Source organism: Mesocricetus auratus, unplaced genomic scaffold (assembly GCF_017639785.1).
Source record: "Mesocricetus auratus isolate SY011 unplaced genomic scaffold, BCM_Maur_2.0 Super-Scaffold_100691, whole genome shotgun sequence".
Lineage (NCBI taxonomy): Eukaryota > Metazoa > Chordata > Mammalia > Rodentia > Cricetidae > Mesocricetus > Mesocricetus auratus.
The window spans coordinates 55,293,358-55,320,211 of NW_024429267.1; the positions used below are offsets into that span (position 1 = coordinate 55,293,358).

General features: G+C 44.2%; 1 protein-coding gene and 1 non-coding gene across 11 annotated transcripts in view; both read left to right on the top strand.

Moving 5' to 3' along the window:
- Nucleotides 1-2,721: 2,721 nt before the first annotated feature.
- The window catches only part of Golga4 (golgin A4), a 76,242-nt gene continuing 52,109 nt past the window's right edge, over nucleotides 2,722-26,854 (top strand). For 7 of the 10 annotated variants that reach the window (XM_040739948.1, XM_040739950.1, XM_040739949.1 and 4 more), the window contains exons 1-7: nucleotides 2,723-3,016; nucleotides 10,727-10,816; nucleotides 14,876-14,974; nucleotides 19,182-19,247; nucleotides 19,878-20,189; nucleotides 23,514-23,561; nucleotides 25,506-25,562. In XM_040739948.1, coding sequence (XP_040595882.1) covers nucleotides 2,942-3,016; nucleotides 10,727-10,816; nucleotides 14,876-14,974; nucleotides 19,182-19,247; nucleotides 19,878-20,189; nucleotides 23,514-23,561; nucleotides 25,506-25,562 — 747 coding nt within the window. In that variant the 5' untranslated portion in view covers nucleotides 2,723-2,941. Of the gene's footprint in view, nucleotides 3,017-10,726; nucleotides 10,817-14,875; nucleotides 14,975-19,181; nucleotides 19,248-19,877; nucleotides 20,190-23,513; nucleotides 23,562-25,505; nucleotides 25,563-26,854 lie in introns of all 10 variants that reach the window. The other 3 variants (XM_040739953.1, XM_040739955.1, XM_040739957.1) reach the window with 3 other exon arrangements.
- On the top strand, nucleotides 14,197-14,302 carry LOC121137723. The gene has a single exon (XR_005875030.1). It is a non-coding gene; the product is annotated as a U6 spliceosomal RNA (small nuclear RNA).

Genomic DNA, 26,854 nt, shown 5'->3' on the forward strand with positions numbered 1-26,854 from the left:
ATAACTGCTGTCATCAGAGGTCATAAAGGGGTGTTAGAGTTCCTGGAACTGGAGTTACAGAGGGTTGTGAATCACCACATGTGTGCTGGGAGCCAAACCAGGGCTCTGTGCAAGAGCAGCGAGTGCTCTTAACTGTTGTGCCGTCTCCAGGCCCTGCTCTGCAAGTATTTGTTGAGAATTTTTGTGTGTAGTTCTTCTGGGAAATTGGTGTATTCTCTCTCTCTCTCTCTCTCTCTCTCTCTCTCTCTCTCTCTCTCTCTCTCTCTCTCTCTCTCTCTCTGTGTGTGTGTGTGTGTGTGTGTGTGTGTGTGTGTCCTTACCTGGTTGGGCATTAGTATAAAATTACTAATTCTTCTTTAAAAGTATGGTAGAATTAGACAGGGAATCTGTTCAGTCCCGGGCTTTTCTTTTTTGGTAGACTGTTTATTACTGCCTGTGATGGTGAACCCTGAGTATCAGCTCCATCTGGACAGCCATCGTTAGGCTAACTGGGCCATATTCTGTCAGTCAACCTAATGCATTCCCTCTGTGTGTGTGTGTGTGTGTGTGTGTGTGTGTGTGTGTTTGTGTGTGCATGTGCACGTGTTCATCAGTCTGTTCCTTTAGAGAATCCTGATTAAAACACTACCCTAACCTCATGCTTGTTTTAGACATATGTAAGCTGTTAATTTCTCAAGATTTGTATATCATATGTGTTTAGAAATCCATCCATTTCTTCTAAATTACTTCTTTTTAGAACAGAAGTCTTCAAAGTTTTCCATAATGATCTAGTGGATCTCATTGTGTCTACTGGAATGTTCCCTTTTTCATCTCTAATTTTATTAATTAGATTCACCCCATTGGTTATTTTGGATAATGGGTCGTTGTTTTAATCCAATTCTTAGCTTCATTGATTTCTTTGTATTCTTTCATTTCTCCATGTCACCTGTGTCTGTCCTCAACCCTGTTGTTTCCACCTACTGAATTTGGGTTTGATCTGTTGCTGTTTTCCTAAAACCTTGAGATACACTGTTGGTGTCTCTGAGCTCTCCATGACTTTTAAATGTAAGCATTCATAACTTTTTCTGTATGCAAGTCTGTGGATGTGTTATCTTGCCTAATGACTGATTGTGGGGGGTTGGGGGGGTGGGGGGTTGGGGGGGTGGTGGGGTGGGGGTGGGGCGGGGGCTGAAAGCTCACTGTGGATGTTTCCATCCCTAGACAGGTGGTCCTGTGTTGTACAAGGAAGTAAACTGAGTGAGCCATGGGGAGCGAGCCAGTAAACAGCACTCTTCCATGGCCTCAGCTTCAGTTCAAGCCTCTAGGTTCCTACCTTGAATTCCCTTAAGCAAACTAAGACAAGGTACTGTAAGCTCAGGGAGGACCCCTTCCCTTGGGCGTTTGGCTATGAGTCACCTTATCTGTGTTCTTTGTCATACCCTTTGTACAGAATTGATAAACATAAGCAAAGTATTTCTAGTTCTGTGTGCTGTTCCAACAAATCTATCAAATATCAATCAGTAAGGGACCCCAGGTGCCTCCATAACAGCCAGTAGATCAGAAGCACAAGCTAAATAACTTGGGTTTATGACTGGCATTGGGAGCTGGGAGCGTTCTTGTGGGATCCGGTTCTTTCTGTCTCTCTCTGTGTGTCTCTGTGTCTGTCTGTCTGTCTGTCTGTTTGTCTCTTTCTCTCTCTCTCTCTTTCTCTGTCTCTCTCTGCCTGAGGTTAGGATCTGACTATGTACTGTAGCCCTGGCCAGCCTGCAACTCACAGAGATCAAACAGCCTCAGCTTTCCAAGCGCTGGGATTAAAGGTGTGTGTCACCATGCCCAGATCTTAATGTACTGTACAAAGTATCAGAACTGAATGAATGCCATTCAGTAGTAACCGGTGCAGAACCCAGAGTGGAGTTGAGAAATTTCACACGGGTCATGACAAGCAGAGGTCACAGCCGTATTTTGTGTTGTGCAAGTGTTTAGGAGTCTTTCTAGCAGGTGGAAATGTCTGGGGGTGGTGGCGGGGAATGGTTCCTCTGGAGTGCAGTCACAAGTATTAACCACTAAGGGCAGATAATTCTGACCTGTAAACCTCAGCTGCTCTGGAGGCAGGAAAAGCACTTCAGCTCATAAATTCGAGGCCAGTCTACGACATACGGTCAAATTGTTTATTTTTGAGGTAGGGTCGCCTTGTGGATCAAACTGGCCTTAAAACCGGTAAGTAGCCAAGGAATGAATGACCTTGAATTTATGGTCTTATGGCCTCCATCTCTGGATGCTGGGTTTACGGGTGTACAGCGTCACACCCAGTTCATGCGGTGCTGAGGATAGAACCCAAGCTTTCCTGCATGTGCTAGGCAAGCACTCCACACCGTCAGCCCCAGGATCTTCTCTTAAAATTACCAACCAACCAACCAACGAACCAACCAACGCCCTTAGAGAGAATCCTAACAGTAATTGTGCTAACCCACACTGACCACACGCCTGCCTCCCTAGCTCCATCCTCTCTCTCACCCCAGCCTTCTTCGCTTTGGTGCTCAACGGTGGGATGTTCCCCCGCCCCGATTGGGCGCACAGCTCCGAGCCAGCTCAGGAGTCGGCTGCGCGCGCGCGCGCGCGTCACCCTGCCCCTCCCACCTCCGCCTCCCCTGCCCCCGCCCCGCACCTCTTCCAGTGTTGTCCGCCGCGGCGCTCCGTAGCCAGCTCTCGCCCAGCTCCACGTCGGCCGCGCAGGCGCCCTGGGCGCGCTCACCTGCTGCCGTTGTCGCCGCCGCCGCTGACGGGGCTGGATGGGGGGCCGAGGCCAGCCAGGGGCACCCGGAAAGGAGCGACGCGGCGGCGGCGGCGGCGGCGACACCCGCAGGACGAGCGCCCCGAGGCGCCCGCGAGCAACACAGGAAGGCGGCGAGGCCCGGGCCCGGCCGCCCCGCGGGTAGAGACGCCGCCGGCCCCTCGCCGCGCCATGTTCAAGAAGCTGAAGCAGAAGATCAGCGAGGAGCAGCAGCAGCAGCTGCAGCAGGCGTCACCTCCTGCCCAGGTGCGCAGGGCGAGCCTCGCCCGTCCCGTGACCTTTGACCCCCCCGCACCGGAGCCCAGGGTGGGCTCTGGGCCCACCCGCCGTCGCCTCCGACCTCGGACTTCTCCCGCTTGGGACCCGCCGGGTCTGACACCCCCCTGGCCGAGGTCGTCCCTGCGTCCGCTGGACCCGGAGCCCGGAACGGCCCGAGTGCAACCCCCCCCCCCCCAAACGCTGCTGGAGCAGCGGGCGCCGAGGGTCGAGCCGCTCTTTCTCCGTCCGGCCCGGGCCGGGCCGCCGGCCGGAGCCAGCCCGGGGCCGCGTTCCAGCGTCCGGGCCGTCACGAGTCGGTGGCTTCGCGTAACCCGGGGGAGGGCGGGCGGGCAGGGCGCACGGGCGCGGAGCCTGTGGGCGGCGCGGCTCTCGCTTCTCTCCGGGAAGGCGGTGGCTTTCGGGGCTGCGTGTGCGGCTCCTCCACCCTCCGAGAGGGGGGCGTGTTCGCGGGAGAAGCCGACTCGCGGGTTTCCGTGCCGGTGCCGAGTGGAGGGACGGCTTCTGCCGAAACTCCCCGGGGCTTTCTGAGGCTCGGTGGCGGGGAGCGCTGATCCCCTCCTTCCTTCCTTTTAGGGACCCCGGGACCCCAGAAAGTCCGCGCTTCGAGGAAGGCCGCGTCTTTGGCTAACTTGGGGGTGTTTAAATATAACGACCCGGCGTTCTGTTTCTAGAAACGTATTCCTAGAAGGTTTAGGATGCAGAAAGATTTAGTTATGTGGTCTTCTGAGATGGGACTCAAGCATTTTACCTTCAGAGCTGTCTTGCCCGCTCTGATGCTGTTTTAGTGCTAACACTCTGGGACAGGTGAAGAATTGGCTGAATAAATCTTTCAGGCAGTGTTAACAACAAATTGGTTTGGGTCCCTTCTGGGCATCTTATTGAGCAGTTAACATAGATTATTTTAACCTCACATAAACCTATGAGGTAGATATTATTCCTCCTATAGGTGAAGATGCAAGGCCCAAAGATGACCTAATTGCTGCACCAGTATCAGAGCTGAGACAAGTATTGTTTTCATAGAATGATAGATGTTACAAGAGACAAATTACATGCACCATGTAAATTCTGACCTTTTTTTTTGACAAAAAGAAATGTATGCATTTTTATAAGTGGCATGGTGGCTCACACCTGTAATCCCAGCATTTGGGAGGTATGAAGGATTTCATATTCAAATCTCTCCTGGGCTACATGTCAAGCCCATGTTCTTCAAAACCAAACTAATAAAAGAGAGAGAGAGAGAGAGAGAGAGAGAGAGAGAGAGAGAGAGAGAGAGAGAGTGTTGAAAATACAGGTTTAAAAGGATATGTTGTGAGATATTAATAGGATAAATTAGTGATAAGGCATTTCTCATATTTAACGTTGACCTTTTCTCTAAAAGTGAACTATACTTGTTCAGTAGCAAAGGGGGCTTTAGTGATAACATCAAAAGCTTGTTGCAAGCTGAGCTGTTGGTAGCTTAATACTGTGAGAGAAGCATCTGGGCCAGACAGTGTCCTCTGGGTAAGAACTAAGGGAGCCTTTTGGGTGAAAAATGTCTTCACTCAGAACTGAAAAGCAAATTGTCAGTGTTTGTTACCATTAGAAGCCTGGGCCTTGTCTGCCTTCAGATCTGCTCTTCAGAAAGGAGAAATATTCTGGTCATTGTTTTCAAGTGTTAAGGACTTTGAGTCAGAGGTTGGCATTCTCTTTTGATGGCCCCTCTTACACAGTGGATTACACATCCTTGTTTGTAAAGGAAGCTGTCTTCACTTTGTGTATGATCTTGGTGACTCAAGATTATTTTGGGACGTAGATTGCTATCTCTTGAAGAAGAAATTGCAAAGCCTTGAAGGATTTTTTTTTCCCCAGATAGGGTTTCTCTCTGTAGCCCTGACTGTTTTGGGACTCTCTGTGTAGACCACATTGGCCTAGAACTCACAGAGATCTTCCTGCCTCTGCCTCCTGAGTGCTGGGATTAAAGGTGTGCGCCACCACTGCCTAGTTTGGAAGATTTATTGAGATATGAAAGACTCTGTTTTGCATGCTCTTCAATTTGTTCTTGCCTACCCCTGCCCTAAGCCATCGAATTTACACCTCCAGCTCCTGCTTATCTGATGGGGGAGTCCTTCTGTGTATATGTTTGTCTGATTGGCTGATAAGTAAAGCACTGTTGGCCAATAGGGAAGCAAGATAGGTGGGACTAGGAGTAGAGGAGGATCCTGGGATATGTATTCAAGAGTGGAGAGTTGCCATGTGATCCCAGGAAGAGAGGACATGTCAGGATGTTGTCCTCAGTAAGATAAGACCTTATAAAAATATATATTAGTAATTATGGGTTAATAATTAAGTCAGAGGTAGCCATTAAGGAACCATAGCAAACGGCCAACAGCTTCATAATTGATATAGTGTCTCATGTGTTATTTGGGGGCTGAGACAGTGGTGGGACTCAAGCAGGAATCCCATAACACTTTACTTTGGTTATATTTGGTATTTTGTAATGTCTCTCATTGTGTGCTATCAAATTTTCTCCCTGGTTTTTTAAACTATTGTGAACTCACATAATAAACATAAATTTTGTATAAATTAAAGGTAATTATCTGAAGGGTTGTTTAAGTGCATTCAGTGTAGTAACCTTTGTTTGGGCATTCAGTTGGTTTCTCTAGAGGCCTTTATGTGCATGCTTCCTGGTCCTTAGCTTGCTTTAGGTAAGAGATGTTCTCTGGTATGTTTGTTTCCAGGAGAGGGTCTGTCAGGTGCTGGTAGTTCTGGGTAAATATTTGCAAAACTTCCATACAATAGCAATAGTGATATTGGATAGAGCCAGTCAGCCAGCCAGCCTGTCTTTCCCCCTTCCTTCCTTCCTCTCTCCCTCCCTACTTTCCTTTCCTTCCTCCCCTCTCTCCTCCCTTCTTCCCATCCTTCTTCTGTGTCAAAATAACATGGTAGCCATTTAATTCCTAGTCCTTTCTGTTTGGCTGATGCTAAAGTTATTTGAATCCTTTCTGTGAATCTATTATTTTAAGTAATCACTTGCTCATCAGATCTGATTTTTTTTTTTTTTTTTTGGTTTTATGAGACAGGGTTTCTCTGTATTGTTTTGGAGGCTGTCGGTCCAGCCCGGCCTCGAACTCACAGAGATCCGCCTGCCTCTGCCTCCCGAGTGCTGGGATTAAAGGCGTGCGCCACCACCACCCGGCATGCTAATTTCTTTTTTAAAATCATAGTTAAAAATACATTGGAGTGTGTAGATTGAGCATTGGTGACCAGATACAGGAGCTTTGTACGGACAAAGATGCCAGGTGCCGTGAAGGTACTCCAGGTGGCTTGTGAGCTGTACCTGGAAGTCTCCTCTTCTGTTTAATGAAATTACAGGTAGAAGGTAGAGCTCGTTAGGGAAGGTTCTCTCAGTTGATAGCTGCTGGGGGAGGGATGATCAGAGTGAGTGGATGGTCTTACTCACAGGTCGTGGGAGTTTTCTGGTAGGGTTCTCTTGCTCCAGTGGCTCACGTCTGTGCACATACGGGCAGCGCTAGTTGAGCTCAGAGGGAATGTGGATGAGGAGGGGGGAGTTGGAGGAAGGAAATGGATAGTGGATATAATCATGTCTCATTGCATATATATGTTTGATTCAAGAATAACCAAAATAAAAAGAAAACATATCTGATGATAAGAAGTTTACATGCTGTAAAGACTGGGTGTGCAGCTCAGCAGTAGGGTGATGGGCTAGATGGCTAAGTTATGGATGGGTTTGAGGCGTGGCTGCTCTACCCTGTGCTAATTAAAAGTTCTGTGAAACTTTTGTTTTAGGGGCATCTCTATGAATTGGGTAGAAGTATGGTGGCAGTATGATTATTTTTACTGTGAGTCCCAGAGAAGTTTGAGAACTAGTCATCTAGAGAGCTGATGAGGTAGACAAAGGAGCTAGACAGCCTGTGGGCTAACCTAGTTAGTGGAGTTGTAACTTGGGCAAGCCATGTAAGCATTCAGAGCATCTAATCTCATCAGGAGCCTGGGTACAATGTAACATATCCTTTGTATTTTATCAGGAGATTGGGTACAATGTAACGTGCCCTTTGTACCTTTTAGATTGAGCGTGAGAACCCAAAGTGACAAAGCATAAGGAGTCATTTGTAGTTGTCCAGGATGTTTTTACTAAGCAGTGCCTACAAGGTACTGTGCTGGGTATAACATTTGCCTGGAAGGGCGCATTTGTCCCTGCGTGACTGAGACACAGGTGCTTCCACTACTGTGATGGTGTGCACAGGGACGTGTTTGCACCCGAGGAGCCTCTCATGGGTGATGAAGAGCCGAGGACTGTGGACCGGGACTAAAGTTGATCATTCCCCAAATTACTGTTTCATTTTCTCCTAGCTTAGAGACTCCACGTTCTGTAGGTCAGCAGTCAGGGACCCCAGAACTGGCTCTGCTCTGTTTTACAGCTGTCAAGGTGTTGTCCAGGTTGGCTTCTTACCTGGTTATGGTAGAGGTCAGTCAGGGCTTGCAGGGCTGGGTTTCTTTGAGGGTTGTTGAGATCCCTTTTCTGGAGACTGCCAGCACTTGCCATGCATTCCTGTACACATTTTGCTTTTATTTAGCACAGCAAGTGCATAATTCTTTAGCCTGTCTCTGTCCTCTAGTCTACGCTAAACTTAATGTGGGTAGTTGTTTTTGTTTTTAATTTAGAGTAGTTCATTTTTGCTAAAACCGTTCTTTCAGAACCCCCCCTATGGTAACACAGTAGTGAGAATAATGTGTCTTGACAGGAAAAGGGCCACGTGGGACCTACCACAGTGCTAGATGGTTTTTCTTCTCCCCCACCCCCATAGGGTTTCTCTGTGTAACAGTCCTGGCTGTTCTGGAATTTGCTTTGTAGACTAGGTTGGCCTCAAAGTCACAGAGATCCACCTGCCTCTGCCTCCAAAATGCTGAGATAAAAGGCGTGTGCCACCACCACCTGGCTGGACTGGTTTTTCTTATACTGAAGTTGAAGACTCTGGTCAGCTAATAAGAATTTGGCAGGTAATGAAGTACGAATGTGAGGCTGGATAGCACCGCCAGTTTACTTAGCAAAGCGCGCGCACACGCGCGCGCGCGCGCGCGCGCACACACACACACACACACGATGGAAACCAGGGCCTTTCTTGTGTTAGGCAAGAGCTCTTCCACTGAACTGTCTCCAGTCTCTAAAATCATACCTGTCTCTGTAAGTGTGAGAGCACATTAAGATCTATGCCCCAGGAGAGTGCCGCTTCTCTGGTCATCCCTCTCTTGTAGCTCCAGAGACGATCAGTGAGCCGTTAGTCTGCCTGTTGCCAGGTGCTATCCTACTCTCCTGGGCACAGAATGTTTCAGAACGCACTCTTTATCTTTATATACTTACTAAGTCACTCTTTAATGTTTATCCACAGTTGGTGAGGCCTGATTAGATTCATAGGAGGCTGAGATGTGTGCGTGACTTTGAAATTCACATTAAGGGATATTTTCAAGTGAGTAAGGTCTATGTAGGGTGTCCTTTGCTGGCATCTGGGTATTTGGAGAGCTGAATTAATAACCCAGAGCTTTCCTAGACACTATGGAATCACAGTAGGGAATTGGTTGGTCAAGAGGCATTCCTCTAGTCAGTCATTTCTCATTGCTTTCCTAACACTTCATCTCCTCTGTCCAGCAGGGCGCTCTTTCCTCTAGCTCCCGAGCCTTTGAAACTGGCTTCAAAAGCAGGCTCTAGTCCTAGAAGGGTTACAGACGTATGCTGCCGTGCCCCAGGTTTTACATGGGTGCCGAGCATCCAAAACCTCAGGCTTCGTGCTTGTACAGTAAGCCCTTTGCCCAGTATTCAGAGCCCTCAACTTTGATGAAAGCTGTCTATGGAGTAAACAGGGTTTAGTGGATTACCCCCCCCCCTTTAAAAATACACCATAGACTTTTATTTATGTATTAGGTGTTAAGTCATTGTTATGTCACATTCACCTATTTGCCTGTTTAAAGTTTTAAATCCCAGTTTGTTCATCTCGTTTTGTCTTGGGTGGTAGAGGGGCATCTTATTCCTTAATTAATATGACCCCCACACAGCTGGTTTTAGTGGGTCCTGTGCCGATCTGAAGGTCATTTGTAGAAGGAGCTTGTGTCAGGGTTCTTTGTGAGTAACAGAGTTCAGCCTAGGCAAGAAGGAAAGGAATTTGTTAAGGAATGTTTGGTAGCTGGGTTTCTGGAAGGCTCCTTAGCCTGGGCTGATTACCCCATCCTGGGCTGCTCACACTAGGCACCAGCACCTCCCATTGCACCGTGCTCCCTTAGCTGTTTCCAGCTCTGTTCCCGTGCTTCCCAAAGGGTGACCTTTAACTTTGTCAGCCTATTTTCTTACGTGTGACTCAGTCCCACGTGGGTGTGCCTGGTTGCCAGATCTCCAGTTGCCTGTTGCAGATAAAGGGAGGACTGGGTTAGTACGTTTTTAAGGTTTAATGTAGGCTTTATGGGAGCTGCTGATTGAAGAAATTAATGAGCTTAGGTGTATAGGTGTCTTGGCCATTTAAACTCACTCTACATTCTGCCTTTGACATAAACATCATTTCCATTCAGAGGCTAACATTTGTGTCTTTCCCAGAGTGGATGGCCACTTGTTTCTACACTGTTTACTGAACATCTACCCTGATGTGAGGTTTAGCTTACATCTGCTTGTTTTTCTTTGTGTGTGTGAAGTGTTGTATGTGTGTGACTGCTCATGCCCTCTGCTCTACCCTGGTCGTAGCAGTGTGCCAGCGCATAGGTTAAAGAGTTCCATTTGTCCGCTTGTTCTCTGGTGAGGAGAGTTCAGAGGTGATACTTTGTTACAGGTACAGAGGAGTTTCATGTTTTGGTTTTACACTTTCAGGGCTGTTTTTTTTTTAGCTCATATTAGAGTAGACTTCAGATGCCAGGGTTAGTTTTTGGGCTTTTTGTTCTATATTGAGGATCTAGTAGTTCTGTTGTTCTTAGCATCTTAGTGTCCAGCTGTGCTTACTTGTAGATTCAAAGAGAGGTTTTTGACTAGAGAGGTGGGACATGCTATTTACCTGTAAAGTTCATAGTACTGAATGTTTCGGGGACTTTAAAGTTGAAATTGACAACCTTTTTGTTTGGTTTAGTTTTTCAAGACAGACTTTCTCTGTACCCTTGGCTGTCCTGGAACTCCCTCTGTAGACCAGGCTGTCCTCAAAGTCACAGAGATCTATCTACCTGTTGCCTCTGCCTCCCGAGTGCTGAGATTAAAAAAGGTGTGTACCACCACCATCTGGCTCGACCTTCTTGTTTTGTTTTTAATGAACTCAAAATATTTGAGTCATTTTGTTTTACAGAAAATGGCAAAGATAGTACAATTTTCATATACTCTTCACTTGACTTCAGTTTTCCCCAATATTATCATCCTAAATATAATCACAGCCTTATTATATGTATTTTGCTAAAATTGACTGTCAGGTCAAGGACCTAGTGGATAGCTAAGTCTTCTAGTAATTTTATTGTAATTATTCTCTCCTGATTTTTTACATATCCCTTTTCTTTTTTGACTTCCTGGGCACGGCGTGAGAAAGAATAACCACTCAAGAATAATGTACTTTAAAAAAAAGAAACAGTAATAAAAATATAATAAGGCAATGTAAAAAAAAAAGAATAGTGTGCTAGTCAGTGCTGTCTTCTAATTTGTACAATAATTTTTAAATGTAGGCTTCCTCCAGCTCTTCAACACCAACAAGGGTTAGAAGCAGGACATCTTCATTTGCAGACCAGCTCGATGACGTGACCCCAAACAGAGAGGTTAGTGTGGCATTCACATATGCTTCTCATGGACGTTAACTGTAATGCTGATGATGGGGACAGTATGGGAAACAGTTTTGACAAATTGGTTATTTAATTACTGGGTGTTGTATTAATAATTCAACCGGTCTTTTTCTTTTTTTAAATACAAGTAGCAGTTAACTCTTGTAAACTGTTATAGAAAAATAATTTGAGGATAAATATGTTTATTTAATATTTGGAGCTATTAGAATAATTCAGTAATATTTTGTTCAAATATGAGGAAAAGCCCTATATTTTCAAGCTGGTGGTTAGAAACTGGAAAGTAACAACCAATTCCATATAACTAGCAATTGGCATGAAAAGTGACTGTTTTTGTTCCTTTTTTTCTGTGAAGTATAACAAATATAGGAAGATATTAAGGGGACTGAAGAAATGGCTCAGTCAGGAGCATTTGTTGCTCTTACACAGGGCTCGATTCATTTCCAAGCAAGCACATGGGGATGTTTGATGCATGCTGCCCATAACTCCAGTTCTGGGGTTCTAACTCCCTAGGAGGCACTGTTGGAGGGTGATGAATCTGCCGCATCTGTAGTTACAGGCAGTTGTGGGTGTGTGATCCTGAGTAGTGGGATCAAAGGCATGAGTGAGCTCTGTTACTCTTCACTCTTGTGTAGGCCATGGTGGCCTTGAACTCAGAGAGATCTGTTTACCTGTCTATTTACCTGAGTTCTGGGATTAAAGGTGTATACTACTGCCACCTAGCTCTGTGGCTACTGGAATTAAAGGTATCACCACTGCCTGACCTCTGTAGCTTGTAGCTGACTTTGCATCCTGAACCCTCAGGCAAGCTTTATCAAATCATAAATAATATATCACCACAAGGAAAAATGGGTGAATTCAGAAAGAGTGCTGACTAGCCCACCGTGGAAAGACACAGATGTAGAAGGATGGCATGCTTGAGACTTTCAGGATAGGTTGAACTCCTTCAAGGTAGTCCAGAGGCTTCAGGTGGTTGGTTGACTTGAATGCCGGGGGCCGTCACTCCCTTAGTGTTGGTGCTGTGATGACTCTGCTGTGGACCACACAGAAGAGGTGAGTTTGTTTTCAGCTGTTTTACATTAGAATTTGAACAAATTTTGGGAAATTGACTGGCTGGAATCTTTTGAGTGTTGGAGAAGCTGTTTGCTTTCTGTTTGTTTGGTGTTGGGATGGAACCAATGGCCTTGTACCTTCTGTGCAGTCTCTACCACTGAGCTGTGCGGACAGCCTAGAGCTGGTGAGACACACAGACATAAAGAAACAGATAAGGACAGGGCAGGAGAAGGGTCAGATTTTCACTAAGTTTGGATGGGATTCTTGGAGCCAGGCAGGCATTTAGCATAGTTTAATATATAACTAACTGGTAACAACATTAAGAATTTAGTATAACTCGGCGGTGGTGGCGCCTGCCTTTAATCCAGCCTGGTCTACAGAGTGAGTTCCAGGACAGCCTCCAGTTCCAGGGGATCTGACACCCTCACACAGGCATACATGCAGGCAGAACACCAGTGCTCATAAAATAAATAAATACTTAAAAAAGAAAATAAAGGTTGAGAGCAATAAAGGGAGACATTCAACATGAATTTGTGGCCTCCACATTTACCCTCATGCTTACATGCATACACACACCAAAGTGCATAGACGTCATTTTTTAAAAATTGTTTAATTTTATTCTGTCTTGGTCTGGCATAGTGACACATAACTAATTAATCCAGTTGGGGAACAAGAGTCAGGAAAGTCAATGTTTCAAAGTTATCCTTGCTACATAATAAGCTTGAGGCCACCTACATAAGGGCCATTTTTTTTGTTGTTGTTATTTTTTTATTTTTGGAGACAGGATTTCTCTGTAGCCTTGGCTGTCCTGCAACTTGTTCTGTAGACCAGGCTGGCCTCGAACTCACAGAGATCCACTTGTCTCTGCCTCCCGAGTACTGGGATCAAAGGTGTATGCCACCACTGCCCAGCGAGAGCCTGTTTTAAAGCACCATTCAGAACAAATAAACCAAAATTTTGTCTGTCTATAATTAGGATGTCTCTAGTATAGTGCTGGGTAAAGAATTAGTGAACACTGTAGTCAGTATCTGTAGCCTTAAAGTCCTGAGAGAAAAGTGAATTTTTAATTTTTTTTTTTTTGGTTTTTTTGATACAGGGTTTCTCTGTGTAGATTTGGCTGTCCTGGAACTCATTATGTAGACCAGGCTTTCCTTGAACTCACAGAGATCTGCCTCCCTCTGCCTTTTGAGTGCTGGGATTAAAGGTGTGCATCACCAAAGCCCGCTAATGTTTTTAAATTTTTGTACATACTTATTTTCAGACATGTCTTTTACAGGATATATGATTTGTTGTATATTATGTACTGCATTGTATAGTGTATTATATACCATAGAGTATGTTTTAATTCATTATATAATTTTTCATAAAACTGCCATCAATGTTTCACTGGATTAATTTTTTTAGCATTTTTATTTTGCAATAATTATATATGCATAGGAGATTATAAAGAACTAGGGGGAGCTTGTATACCCTCTCTCAAAATAACAACATCCTGTGTAATTATACCGTTGTATCCACAGAACAGTTACCATTGAGAAATCTGTGACACCCATGGAGCTCCTATTTAGATTCTCCTGTCCTACATGTACTGAACTTGTGTGCCTGGTCTGCGTTAGTAATGTGTGCAGTTCTACTCATGAATAGACATACAGTCTCTGTCATTGAGGGGGTGACCTGGGGCGGTAGCTCAGTGGGGACAGCACTTGCTGTACAAGTGTGAGGAGGATTGTAGTTTAGATTCCCAGAGCCCACACAAAAGCCAGGCAAGTGTGGGGCAGCTTGTGATCCTAGGCCTTGTGTACAAAGGAAGATCCCTGTGCAAGCTGTAGACTAGCTGGAAATGGCAAGTGCCAAGCTCAGGGAGAGACCCTGCTTCGGTAGGTAAAGTGGAGAACAATCAAGAAAGACAACTGATGTTAGCATACACAGCAAAACAAATCATTTTACATAAGAGTTGATATGTCCAATCCATGACTGTTTCTATTTTGGTGTAACAGTTTCTGGAAGAAAAAGGAAGCACAAAAGAATATGCACCCAAAGAACTAGTGTCAATAGATTTTGTTTATTTTAGATGTTTCTTACATGTGTACTTTTTTTGGTGGGGAGGGTTCAAGACAGGGTTTCTCTGTGTAGCCCTCTGCCACCTGAGTGCTAGGATTAAAGGCATGTGCCAGCACCACTCAGCTCTTACGTATGTACTTTTGATAAAGGAATTTTGATATAAGTATTAGTAAAGGCTTTTTGTGTTTTATTATTTGTGTATACTTCAGTGCTGCCTTTTTAAGTATCCTAAGAACTCATCTTAGGCACTCGCTTCGGCAGCACATGTACTAAAATTGGAACAATAGAGAGAAGATTAGCATGGCCCCTCTGCAAGGATGACACACAATTCATGAAGCATTGTATATTAAAAAAAGAAAAAGAATTCATCTTAGTATTTATAAAAGTTATGCTAAAGTTTTGTGTTGTTTACATTTATCTTTAAGCCCACTTTCCTGAGATATGCTTAACATGAAAGTTTTCTACTTTTGGTGTATATAACTCAGTAAGTTGAGGATGAGTGTAGACCTGTGAAGTTATCAGTGTTGGGACTATAGCTGTACTCTATACCATCGCCCCCTGAAGCTTCCTCCTGTCATGATTTTGCTGCTGCTGCTGAGGGGGAGGATGGTGTCTGTAAGAAGAGCTAATGAGTCTTCATTGCTTGTCACCCGTTCTTCGCACTTACTCTGTACAGTGATGCCTACTGCATACATGTGTATGCCAGTTAGCAAGTGGCTTCCATGTGGGCCTTTGGAATCCTAAACTCACAGGTTCATCCCATTCCTGATCTTTCCCAGCAACTTTCTGTGGTCATCATGAGAGTGGCTGCAGTATTATAAATGTTGTAGTGTAGTGCTGTGAGATCACTTTGGAACATGCCATGATTTGTATTGATCATTTGTCTTGTTTTTGTACCTCTACTTGTTACACTGACTGAGACAGGTACTAGCCGGGATGGTAGCAGAACCTGCCTTTCTCTCTGAGTATACTATCTTTGCTTTGGATTCCTCCAAACAGCCTAAAACACAGATTGGCAGTGTGGTGAGTCCTTCCACCGCTTTTTGCATTCCCTTGTGGGGAAGCAAAGCACTTGGGTAGTTGTAGCCCGCAAGTCTGGTGGATTATCACTTGCCTTCCCTCACAGCATCTTCAATGTCATGTTGCTAACCCTGCTCTAAACCTCTGAGAACAAGTTGCTGAGTGTGGCCACTAGCTGCTTCCTGGGAACTCTAACAGCATCACAGTAACATCCCTCCTTCCCACTAATGTAGCAAAGGCAACCTTCACTTGTTAGAACTAGCGTTTATCCCTTGGAAAGGTTTGCTTATCCTGAAAAAGCCAGTATGTGTGGTTAGAAATCTGTTTTACTGTTAGGAAGAAGCCAAGAGTGTTTGAAATGAGACTGACTTTTTAAGGGGAATCACATATCCATTGTGTAAGTCAATAATTAACAACAGTCTATTACAGCATGTCTTTATTTTTGCAGCAATAGTTAAGAGTAAGTACATTGTGTTTTGTAATTACTAGTTCTTGAGTATGAAAGGAAACAGTTGTCTCATTTTTAAAAAATGAATGAATTCACTTAATTTTAACTTTATATATGATTTATTTTTGGAAAGTAGACATTTTTCTATTTGGAGTATCTGGTAAATTGATGATTTAATAAACTTAAATGTAGCAGTGTTTACTTCCTAAGGATAGCCTTTGATGTTCCCTTGGAGGGTGGTTGAACTGGGTTTGCAGTTTTTCTAAATGTTGCCAATTAGTTTAACTTGGTAGCTAGTGGTAGAAACAGAACATTTGTTCTTAAACCAGGTGGCCAGTGAAGGCTTGGTGCACACAAGGACAGCAGTGGTCTTTGGTTCTACTCTAAACTTGGGTCTAGAGAAGAAATAAGCTCAGGGTGAAGACAGGATGTCAAGGGACATTTGGAAAACTGCTTTCTCTGTGGCTCTGGAAACAAGGAACACTTACTGTTTATAAAGACATTTGGGCCTGAGTCAGGAGTCCCAGATACACAGATTACCAGTTTACTAAAAAAAAAAAAAAAAAAAAGACAGGCTATATTCTGTATATAGGAATAATAGGAACTTAAAAAGGTATACCTGTCATGAGTACAGTATATAAAATAATTTCTTTTGAGTTCCTATTCTGAGCTGGGCGTTGGTGGCACACGCCTTTAATCCCAGCACTCGGGAGGCAGAGGCAGGCGGATCTCTGTGAGTTCGAGGCCAGCCTGGTCTACAAAGTGAGTTCCAGGACAGCCTCCAAAGCTACAGAGAAACCCTGTCTCGAAAAACCAAAAAAAAAAAAAAAAAAAAAAAAAAAAAAAAGAGTTCCTATTCTGTTGTTCTGTTGTCAAATATGCTATAAAGTAAAAGTGAGTGCTTTAAATCATTTGAAAACAAACTTAAGTAGACTAAAAAAACTAATCTTATATATTTTATATGTTCATGATTAAAAACTTACATCTGTATGAGACAAAGGGAAACATACAGAATAATTATTTGGTATCATAATAAAAATTTAGTGTGGATTAATTACAAGTTTACCAAGTGCTGAGTTTTCCCTAATTTAGTTTTTTTTTTTTTAAGAAAGGTTTTTATTTATCAGGAGAGGCAGGGTCTCGCTATCATTAGCTTTGGCTGTCCTGGAACTTGCTGTGTAGACCATGCTGGCCTCGAACTCACAGAGATCCACCTGCCTTCCAGTTGCCAGCGTCACAAGCATGTGCTACCCTGCCAGGGCTTAATTTGGTTTTTGAAAACATACTTCTCTCTATATTCTTAAAAAATAACTGTGTCCTTAGTCCTCAGCAGTCACAAAAAAGGTTGAGAAAGATTGCAACAGGTGTAGTTAGAGAAGATTGTAGAAAAAAATGGAAAGAATATATTTGAAGACAAATTTGGCAGAGAAGGGAAGCTGTAGAAAAATCAGCTGAATGGATTTTCCTGTTGTTCAAAAGTGGCCCCCAGTTGTGACCCTGGTCATCAGCATATGTTGAGTGAGTTTTCCCGCTTCTCTGGAAGACTTTGAGTTTCTATGTGAAGGAAGTGCCAGGCAGGGATTTAATTAACAATGTCAGGTACTGGGCGTCAGGGTGGGAATATTGGTATGCCCTGCTCTCTGACAGCTAACGGGCAAATGTTGAGACAAATATGTCAATGTGTATGTTTACACAAAAGAAGCCCAGCATTACAGAAGAAAATGAGCGCATAGCATATACAACGTGTTGGGTCTGCAGATAAGCCAGATGGGGCTTCCCAAAGCAGGGATTGCAGATGCTGCAAACAGAACAAGGCAGAAAGGAGGACTCCACATAGTGGCAGAGCCCTGAAGCCTTGCTTGTAGAGAGCCCCGATTCAGAGTCTACCAGGCCAATGTGCTCCCTAGCTATACTATACTTACTTGGCTATATAGTACAGAATTTATGTTTAAAAGTATTTTCGAGGCTGGTCATGCATATGTATGCCTGTAATCTCAGTACTCAGGAAGTGAAGGAAGGAAAAAACATCAGTAGTTCAAGGCTAACCTCAGCAACTTAGTTGATGTAAGACTTTAGAGTACGTAAGACCCTGTCTCAAAACAATCAAGACGTCCAAAGAGAAGAGAGCCTTAGGAATCATTTAGTATTGAGTGCGGTGGCTTGGTAGAAGCAGCTTTCTCCCGTGGACCACAGTTGTGTGTCTGGTCATTGCCTTCAAGAAGGATAGGGACCTTGCTTTCACTCTTTTTCCTGAGCTAGTTTATGGAGCCCTTTGAGGCCCTTCTTCATCATTTAAAGTGTATTCCTAACCTTACAGTATGTTTATGATGTTATGTAGGTAATGTGTCCTATGCGGTATTATCCTGTAATTGAAGTGGTCGTGATCAAGCAGGCCCGTTAATTCCTGTGCTCTCCCAACCTTTTCTTTTATGTGACTTTAAAAACATCTCAGACTGATAGAAACTAAGAACCTGTTTTAAGGGGAAGAGAAGGTGCTTGAAAGGGTTAACTCGGGAAAAATGGAAGCATTTTATAAATAGTAATAATGTGACTATTCCTCTCACCACGTCTGTTACCCACTGTTAATAATATATAGCTCGTACCCAACCTTTGGTATGATACCACCTGTTGTCACACTTCCACACACGCTCATTCCTCACTATGGGCATCTCCAGGAAATGGAACCCTGAGCTAGGGCGGTGGTGCACTTGTGTAACCTGGGACTGGAACCCTGGGACGGGAGGGGCTCCTCCAAACTTAGGACTTTAAAAGACCAGCCTGGGCCACTGAACAAGAATGCAAGCAAGTCCTCCTTTGCAAATGTTTTCCTTCCTTTCCTGGAAAATAAGGCTAAATTACATGACACAGTAAGTTTATAATAGCCAAAGACTACTTTGTTATTAGTAAATGCCTCATTTACCTTGAGAAACTTGAGAATGCCTTTGAGAGGCATTGATCTTTCCTTGGGTTAGCTTTAAAGGAAGAGGAAGTGTAGCATGTAGCTGCTGGGCAGTGACCACTGTTGGCTTATGTTGTGCATGCTGTTGTGTAAAGCAGGGAGGTGGTTTTCCCTGGGCCGCTTCTGTAGTGGTGAATTGAGGGGTGGCCGTGCTCTGTGCATGCTTACAGAGTGCTGAGTCTGAACCCTGAGCGCTGTCTGTGCAGTCCATGGCATGAGCTAACCAGTGGTCCTCTCTGGAAGCACTGGGCTCGCCAACAGAAGAAAACAAAAGCCAGTACCTGTGGAAGAAGTTTCCAGTGGAACATTTTTCTGAGAGTGTTTGCACTGGCTTCATTTACATTGCTGGCTTAGAATGAATGAGGCATTTCAATTTCTTATAACCCAAGTTTTTTTTTTAATAGCTTTGACCAAATAATTTTAGTTTGAATGTGATTTTAATGTAGGGAGCAGGTAACATGACTTCTTTTTGGATAGTTTTCTATTGGAGTGAGCTGTGCTGACCAAGTTCCTGTTGTTGGGTTTTGTCATGGGGACAAAACTAGCAGTGTAAGGAGAAGAGGTTTGTGATTAGTTTGAAATAAATTTGCCACATACTAATCTTTATGATTTGGTTTCATGTTCTACAGCAAAGTAATTTTTCTAAAATACTTAACCACACTACCTTTGCTTGCATGAAAATATCCTAATAAACAATTACTAATTTTGTTCAATAGATAAAAGTGTCTAGTAGGTCTTACTTAATGTTTTGGTTTAAAACTTAGTTTTCTGTTCTTCTTTATGCTGTTCTTTCTTATTCTTAGAATGCATCAACACAAGCTACAAAGTCTCCAGATGGTGTTAATAGAAGTGAAGCGTCCCCTCCTCAGGTTGGTTACTGATTTATTTAAGATGTAAGTCATTTCAGATTGTTGGCCTGTTTGTCTTTGCCAGTGTGTGACTGTCCGCCCAGGATGCGTCGACTCTGGGACTGAGGCTGAGACAGAGTGAAACACACTTGCCAAGCACGTGGGCCTCCCAGCTCCAAAAATACAGACTAAAGTTACGGCCAGTCATAGTAGATGTGGCAGCTGAGATGATTAGGGTCTGCAAGTATAGACTTTGACATTATTCCTTAACTGTTGGAGACCCAGCTGTTTGTAGTGTTTCTTCCCCCATGCTTCGTCCGCCTGTTCTAGGGTAAGGATGGTGCATGCTGGGAACTGAAAAGCATTTTCATGTGGGCTGGACGATGACTGGTAATGAAATTGCCCGTAAGAGCAGTTCTTAAAGACTTTTTTAAAAGGAAGCGTTCCTTCTCTTCCTTCTGACCCTCCTTCCATCATGAGAATGAAACTTGTACCTTATGGAAACAAACTAGAAGGTACAGAATAATATAACACAAAGACTATATCCACCTAAAATTTTACCACACGAAGACAGTTTATCTCTGCATGTGACGGGGTAGTAGCTGTCTGAGTGTGTATTTTAACTCTTGCTCTGCTGGGCTCTACTTACAGTCGGGCGACACACAGACCTTTGCGCAAAAGCTCCAGCTCCGAGTGCCTTCCGTGGAGTCTCTGTTTCGGAGTCCCATAAAGGAGTCTCTGTTCTGGTCTTCTAAAGAGTCTTTGGTGCGAACATCTTCCAGAGAGTCGCTGAGCCAGCTTGACCTGGACTACTCCACTGCCACCTTTGACCCACCTTCTGATATGGAGAGCGAGGCTGAAGATGCACCAGGGAGCTCAGACAGCCTCAACAGAGACCAGCTGCTCCAGCGGTTGCGAAGAATGGAGAGGAGCCTAAGTAGTTATCGAGGGAAATACTCAGAGGTATGAGCAGGCGTTGGCTCGCACGGCTCACACGTCCCCCTCGGCTTATTCTCTCGTTCACAGCTCTGCATTGCTCTTAGCCTGAGTCTGGCTGACCCTGGCCGGGTGACTGGGGGGCAGGTAGTTGGTGGCAGGACCTAGGTAGTCTTCCTGTGGTACTTTGAGCAGACTCTGACATTTTGGAGATTGTTGTGTGTAGCCTGGTTTTCCCATTCTCTGCAGTGTCTGTGGACACCCAGGGCAGAGGTCATTCTTTCTTCTCTGTGTCCCTGTTACTCATCTCTGACTAGAGGAGCTTCAAAATGACCTCTTCTGACAGCTCAGTGGGTCGAGGCCCCTTGTGGGGTCAAATGACTCTTTCACAGGGGTTGTAGATCACATATTTACATTATAATTCATAACAGTAGCAAAATTACAGTTATGAAGTAGCAAATAATTTTATGGTTGAAGGTCACCACAGCATGAAGGACTATATTAAAGGGTTGCAGCATTAGGAAGGTTGAGAACCACTGGTTATGTAGTCTGATGGCTCATTCTCATTGTACCAATATTTAAATTAAAATTTTTATTATGTATTTGTATATGCATGCATGAATGCGTGGCATAGCACATGTGAGGAGAGTTTAGAGACAATCTTATGGTTATCTCGTTCTACCATAGGGATCCCGGGGGTTGAACTTAGGCAGTCAATGCCTGTGGCCACAAATGCCCTTCCCACTGAGCAGTCTTGGCAGGCTGAGGCTCGGTTTTTATTTTTTGGACACTTAAAATTTTACCTAACATGAACCTTTTTCTTTTTTCTTTTTTGGTTTTCTGAGACAGGGTTTTTTTTGTGTAACAGCCTATCCTGGAACTAGCTCTGTAGACCAGGCTGGCCTTGAACTCACAGAATCCACCTGCCTCTGCGTCCCTAGTGCTGGGATTAATGTTAGGCCTGGCCTGGCCTAACATTAATCTTTAAGAAAATTCATTTTTATGATACAGGTGTTTTGCTTGTATGTATGTCTGTGTACCACTTACATGTTTGGTGCACTTGGAGGCCACAAGAGGATGTCAGAGGCCTGGCGGTGGTGGCGCACGCCTTTAATCCCAGCACTCGGGAGGCAAAGGCAGGCGGATCTCTGTGAGTTCGAGGCTGGGCTGGACCAATAGCCTCCAAAACAATACAGAGAAACACTGTCTCGTAAAAGCCAATAAAACCCCCAAAAAAACAAACAAACAAAAAAAAAAAAACAAAGAGGATGTCAGAGCTCCTGGAACTGGAGTTACGATATGGACAGTTGTGAATTGCCATGTGGGTGCAGGGATTTGAACCAGGATCCTCTGAAAGAGCACCCAGTGCTCTTAACCAGCCCTCTAACATGAGTCTTTTAACTACTAAATCTGTTTGGTGTAAAGGGAGTAGTAGATAGCACGTTTCTTATTTATTCATCCATCCATCCGTCTGTCTATCTATCTATGTACCTACCTATCTATGTATCTATTATTTTTGCCCTTTGGTACTTTAGCAACGAAAACTGTACTTTTGCTCCTCAAGTCCCTTCCTGTCAAGTGCAGTTAAGAAACTCTGCTTCAGGAAAGCCTTTGTTGTCCATGGCTCTTGTTTATCATGTTCAGTGTGCGGCATTTCAATTGGACATGGCTGCCACATCAATGTCACATTCAATGTTTCATGAATGGTAAACTTCAGGGTTAGGGCGTGAAGTCAGTCCAAGTGTTACTGACTGTGAATCTAGTTTACTACCCATCCTGCCAAATCCAAAATGAAATGGAAACCTTGATGAAATATATAAATTACCTTTTTATTAAAACTATAAAATGTTGGTAAAATAGAAAGGAATTTTATGGACCCTGGAAATGTAAATGGGACATTGAAGCCAGGTATCTCTTTTGTAGCTGGGTGTGGAGCTAGGTAATTTTTTCCTTCAAAAATTTTAAACTATTAGTTTTTTATTTCTGCCTATGTTAATAATGGTCTTGAATCGTTTTGTTTGTCTTTATACTACTGTTATAGATTTATCCATAGTTTTGTGTCTGAAGCTGGGGTAACAGTATAGTTAGCATGTAAGTGTGCCAGGTGCTGTTTACATTTATAATGACAATGTTGTACCATCCTTATGAAGCGAATGTGAGTTTGCTCATTTTTGTAGAAAAGAGATTAGGGATCCATAGAGATTAACTAACTTGCTTGAGGCCACGTAGGGTAGAGTTGATAGATTGTATATTTGGTTCTCAGTTGCTCTAGCTGCTCTCCCATTCAAGGCTGTCCTAGAGTCAAGCAGCTTTTCAGGCATGTAGAGACCTCATAGGCTTTGCTTCTGCTTTTGCTTGCTGCTGTAGGTCTCCAGGATGAAGGGATGCTGTAAGTGAGGTCTAACTCCGGGTGTTCTTCCTCCCACCCCACCTCTGTTCTGAGCACAGTGACCTTCCCAGTCTAGAGTTAAGAGGGTCCTGCTGCTAGTTCTTAGGTCTGCTCCTAGACTCACTTCTCCCCACATCGCTGACAGCCTCCTGACTCAGGCATCATTTAGGGGCACACATCATGTTTCCAGGGAAGATGGAGACTCTTATAGAGCACCATGCCTCCCTAGAGCTGCTCTGAGATGGACAGAGGCCACCGGCTCTGCTAACGGAGCCCAGTTGTGCATTGCATTCAGCGTCAATGTGTAAAACCTACAGGGTTATCCCATCGCTTCATCAAGTTGTGTTGGAATGTTTGTCCTGTTTAGGCTCAGGACTCATTTCTGTTTGTTAGTTAATGCATTTCTTTCCTCAGATATTTTTATTATTTTGTTTAATAATTTAGTCCAAAACAAAAAAGTCACCTGGAGAGCTTTTAAAACAGATTTCCCGTCTCTCCACTGTGTTTCTCAGTTCTCAGTGAGTCAGTTTTGAGCTAGGCCCTGGAATTTGTTTTCAGAAAACACTTGCACAATGCTGTTTGATGTAGATGTAATTAGTCCGTGACTACAGTTGGGTAGCTTTCCACCTTCAGGCAAGCTGGCTGCAATTCTCAGCTATAAATGAGGTGTTGCAATCTGAAGACATGCCTGGAGATTCACTGGCTTACAGGAAACTTACAACGTACATTGTAGAAATAGACCAGCCGCTAAAGGCTAGGCTCACAAGCAAAAAATGTAAGACATAGAAATAGACTTGTCACGTTACTTAGTTTTGGATTGAATTAGGCTCAGTTGTCTGTATAGGACTGTTGTAATTGGTATTTGACTTTTATAAAGAGAAAAAATTTTAGCAGCATTTAGAATAATGAATTGTGTTTATTGAGAAATAACTAATGTTATTTTGGTGGTTTGTTTGTTTTAGCTCGTCACAGCATATCAGACTCTTCAGAGGGAGAAGAAAAAATTACAAGTGAGTGATTTATTGACCGTTTTGAGTTACATTTGATTTTAAAGTTAGAAAAGTTATAGGAATATGTACTCTCTTTTCTAAGTATTCTGTGTAGTTCCAGATTGAACCTGCTTTACCATTACTAGAGGTGTGATAAATCAGTGAGTGATGGTGACCCCAGGGATGCTTCCCAAGGAAATGCCACAGTAGGTGTGGCAGTCCCAGCAGCCAGGACCCTGTCCCTGAGCCTGATGCAGCACCCAGGGCAGTGTCTGCACCCGTCCTCGCAGAATTGTATTTGTGCTGGTCCTGGCAAATAGCGCCACAGTTACACCGTCACAGCCTCTCAAGAGCACGCAGGACTGTGTATGTGCCAATCATCTGCTTGCTGCTGGGCCATTAGGGGCACACTTTCCTTTGTGCAAATGACTATAGGTCGTTTTCAGTTCACCAAGGCTTGTATGGGAAGAAAGTCCAGCAGAAACTGAAGTCATTGTGGCTGGGACATGGACCTTCGGGAGCCACAGTATGCTTTGACCCCCGGCTCCTGAGTGTCCTCTGAGGGTTTAGAGTAGCTGGTGCTGGCCTAGGGCTGTCTAGCTAACTGCTTGTCTGATAGCCTGTCACTGACCTGGGGTACAGGGAATGGCCTAAAGCTGCCAATGAGGGAGGGCCATTGCTCCACCTCCCTACATTTTAGCTTGTCTGAAAAATTAAATACTAGGGTGCTCTATTAAATGTTTATCATTAGGCCTAACAGCAGTCTGCAACATTTAACCTGTACCCCTACCTCGAAGAGAGGCAGATCCCTCCATGTCAATGAACAGATCTTTTGCCTGCCTGTATCGCCCCCTCATGCTGCTTCTTGTTAGTCACACCTATCTGAGAAACTGCAAACCCCGCCTCTTTGTTTTCCTGAGATACCCGCTGTATGTGTAGCCATCCTCCTGACTCAGCTCTTGAGTGCTGTGGTTCCAGGCACCTGCCATTACTCTCCTTAGTTCTTTACCCCTGTGCATTAGTGACAGACAAGTGCACACAGTTGCCTGTCTGTGACCATGTGTGTGCCTGGTGCCCGCAGTAAGAAGGCCCTGAACTGGAGTTACAGACGCTTGTGAGCTGCAAAGGAGGGGCTGGGAACTGAACCTGGGTGGAGGTTCAATTGGAAGAGCAGTCAGTGCTCCTAACCACTGAGCCATCTCTCCAGCCCTACTCGACTTCTTTTTAATGGACAGTTACTACTTTAGCCATCTGTAATGCTGTTCATGAAAATTAGAGTTTTGGTTTGTTTGTTTGTTTTCTGAGATAGGCTTTCTCTATGTGTAGCTCTGGTGTCCTGGAACTCACTTTGTAGACCAGGTTGGCCTTGAACTCACATAGATGCACCCGCCTCTTCCTCCCCAGTGCTTAAAGATATGTGCCACCACTGCCTGACAAAAATTATATTTTTGTTTTGTTTTGTTTTTCGAGACAGGGTTTCTCTGTATTGTTTTGAAGCCTGTCCTGGAACTGTCTCTGTAGATGAGACTGGCCTCGAACTCACAGAGATCCGCCTGCCTCTTCCTCCTGAGTGCTGGAATTAAAGGTGTGCGCCACTAACTCATGGCAAAAATTAGATTTTTTTAAAGAAAAGTTTTATATAAACCCTTAAAATATGATAGTGATAATTAACATGGTCTATGAACTCCTAAGTTATAGTAAAATCATTTGCTTCTGAAGTTTGAATTTACTTCACAGATTTCCTGTTGTTAAAGTTAACATTTAGTTAGGTTTGTAGTTTGACTTCCATGTCTATGCATTTTAGCAAATATAACTCACATAGCCAGAATTCAGAGTAATTCTGTGCTATCGTATTTTACTATTAGCAGATTTCCTGAATTGACACATCCTTGTTTTTTTTTTTTTTTTTTGCATGACTATGCCACATAGATGTTAAACCACCTTCTTTTCTTTTTTAAATTAAAGGGTATATTGAGTCAGAGTCAAGATAAGTCACTGCGGAGGATCTCAGAATTGAGAGAGGTAAGTTGTGAGCAGCACTCGGGAACAGTGAGTTAGCCTCTTAGCGTGAGCACTGCTCCACATGCCTTTCTAGGCCAGCCTGTGAGCTCACTCACTGTCTCTGTAGTTTTATCTGTGTGGCTTTTCTGTGGTAGATGTTGTTGAAACTAATGAAATAAAATGTGTAAGTCTTCAGTGTGAGCACTCATTGTCCACTCCCAAGGCTACATTGTTCCCACTGCTAAATACCCTAGGCTTCTTTTTGTTCCTAGTCAGCTGTTTTGTTGAAATAAAGTAACTTGTAATAGGGTTGGATGAGCTCCTAGGTGAGCCCACACGGAGGGGGCCTTTTCAGATGCTTCACTATGGTCCTCTGCTCCCCTGCCTTGTGTGCCTGGAGACCAGGGGTAAGCAGCTGCTGCAGCTTTCTCCTGCCTGCTGTAGTGCTGCTGCCGTGTCTTGTTGCAGGTTTGTGTTGTGAATGCTCTTCATGGGCGTCAGTTTGCTACTTGTGCTGCCGTTTTAAGAGCTTTGAAGCAGGCGATTCCAGGACAAATAAAAGTATTTACATTTTATGTATTCTGAATAGAATTGTATTTGTGACATGAGCCTTCATCCAGTGGCTGATGGAAGCAGAAGCAGACACCCACAGCTAAGCACTGAGTGGAACTCCTAGAATCCAGTTGTAGAGAGGGAGGAATGATGAGCAAAGGGGTCAAGACCAGGCTGAGGAAACCCACAGAAACAGCTGACCTGAGCAAGTGGGTACTCATGGTCCCCAGACTGATGGCTGGGGAACCAGCATAGGACTGAGCCAGGCCTCCTGAACATGGGTGTCATTTGGGCCTCAACAGTCTATGTGGCCTCTGGTAGTGGAACGGTATTTATTCCTAGTGTACAAATGGACTTTAGGAGCCCATTGCACATGGAGGGACACTCTCAGCCTAGACATGGGGGTGGGGCTAGACCCTGCCCCAAATGATGTGACAGACTCCCTGGGGAGCAGAAGGGGGATGGTGGGATGAGGGGTTGGTGGGGGGCATGGGAGAATGGGAGGGAGAGGGAACTGGAATTGATATGTAAAATAAGATTGTTTCTAATTTAAATAAAAATCTAGAGGAAGATTGTTTCTAATTTAAATAAAAATCTAGAGGAAAAAATAAAAAAAGAATTTTATTTGTGGAGTTTATCAGTCCAAGATACATAGTGTATTAAAAGTACAAATATGGCCAGGCGTTGGTGGCGCACGCCTTTAATCCCAGCACTCAGGAGGCAGAGGCAGGCGGATCTCTGTGAGTTCGAGGCCAGCCTGG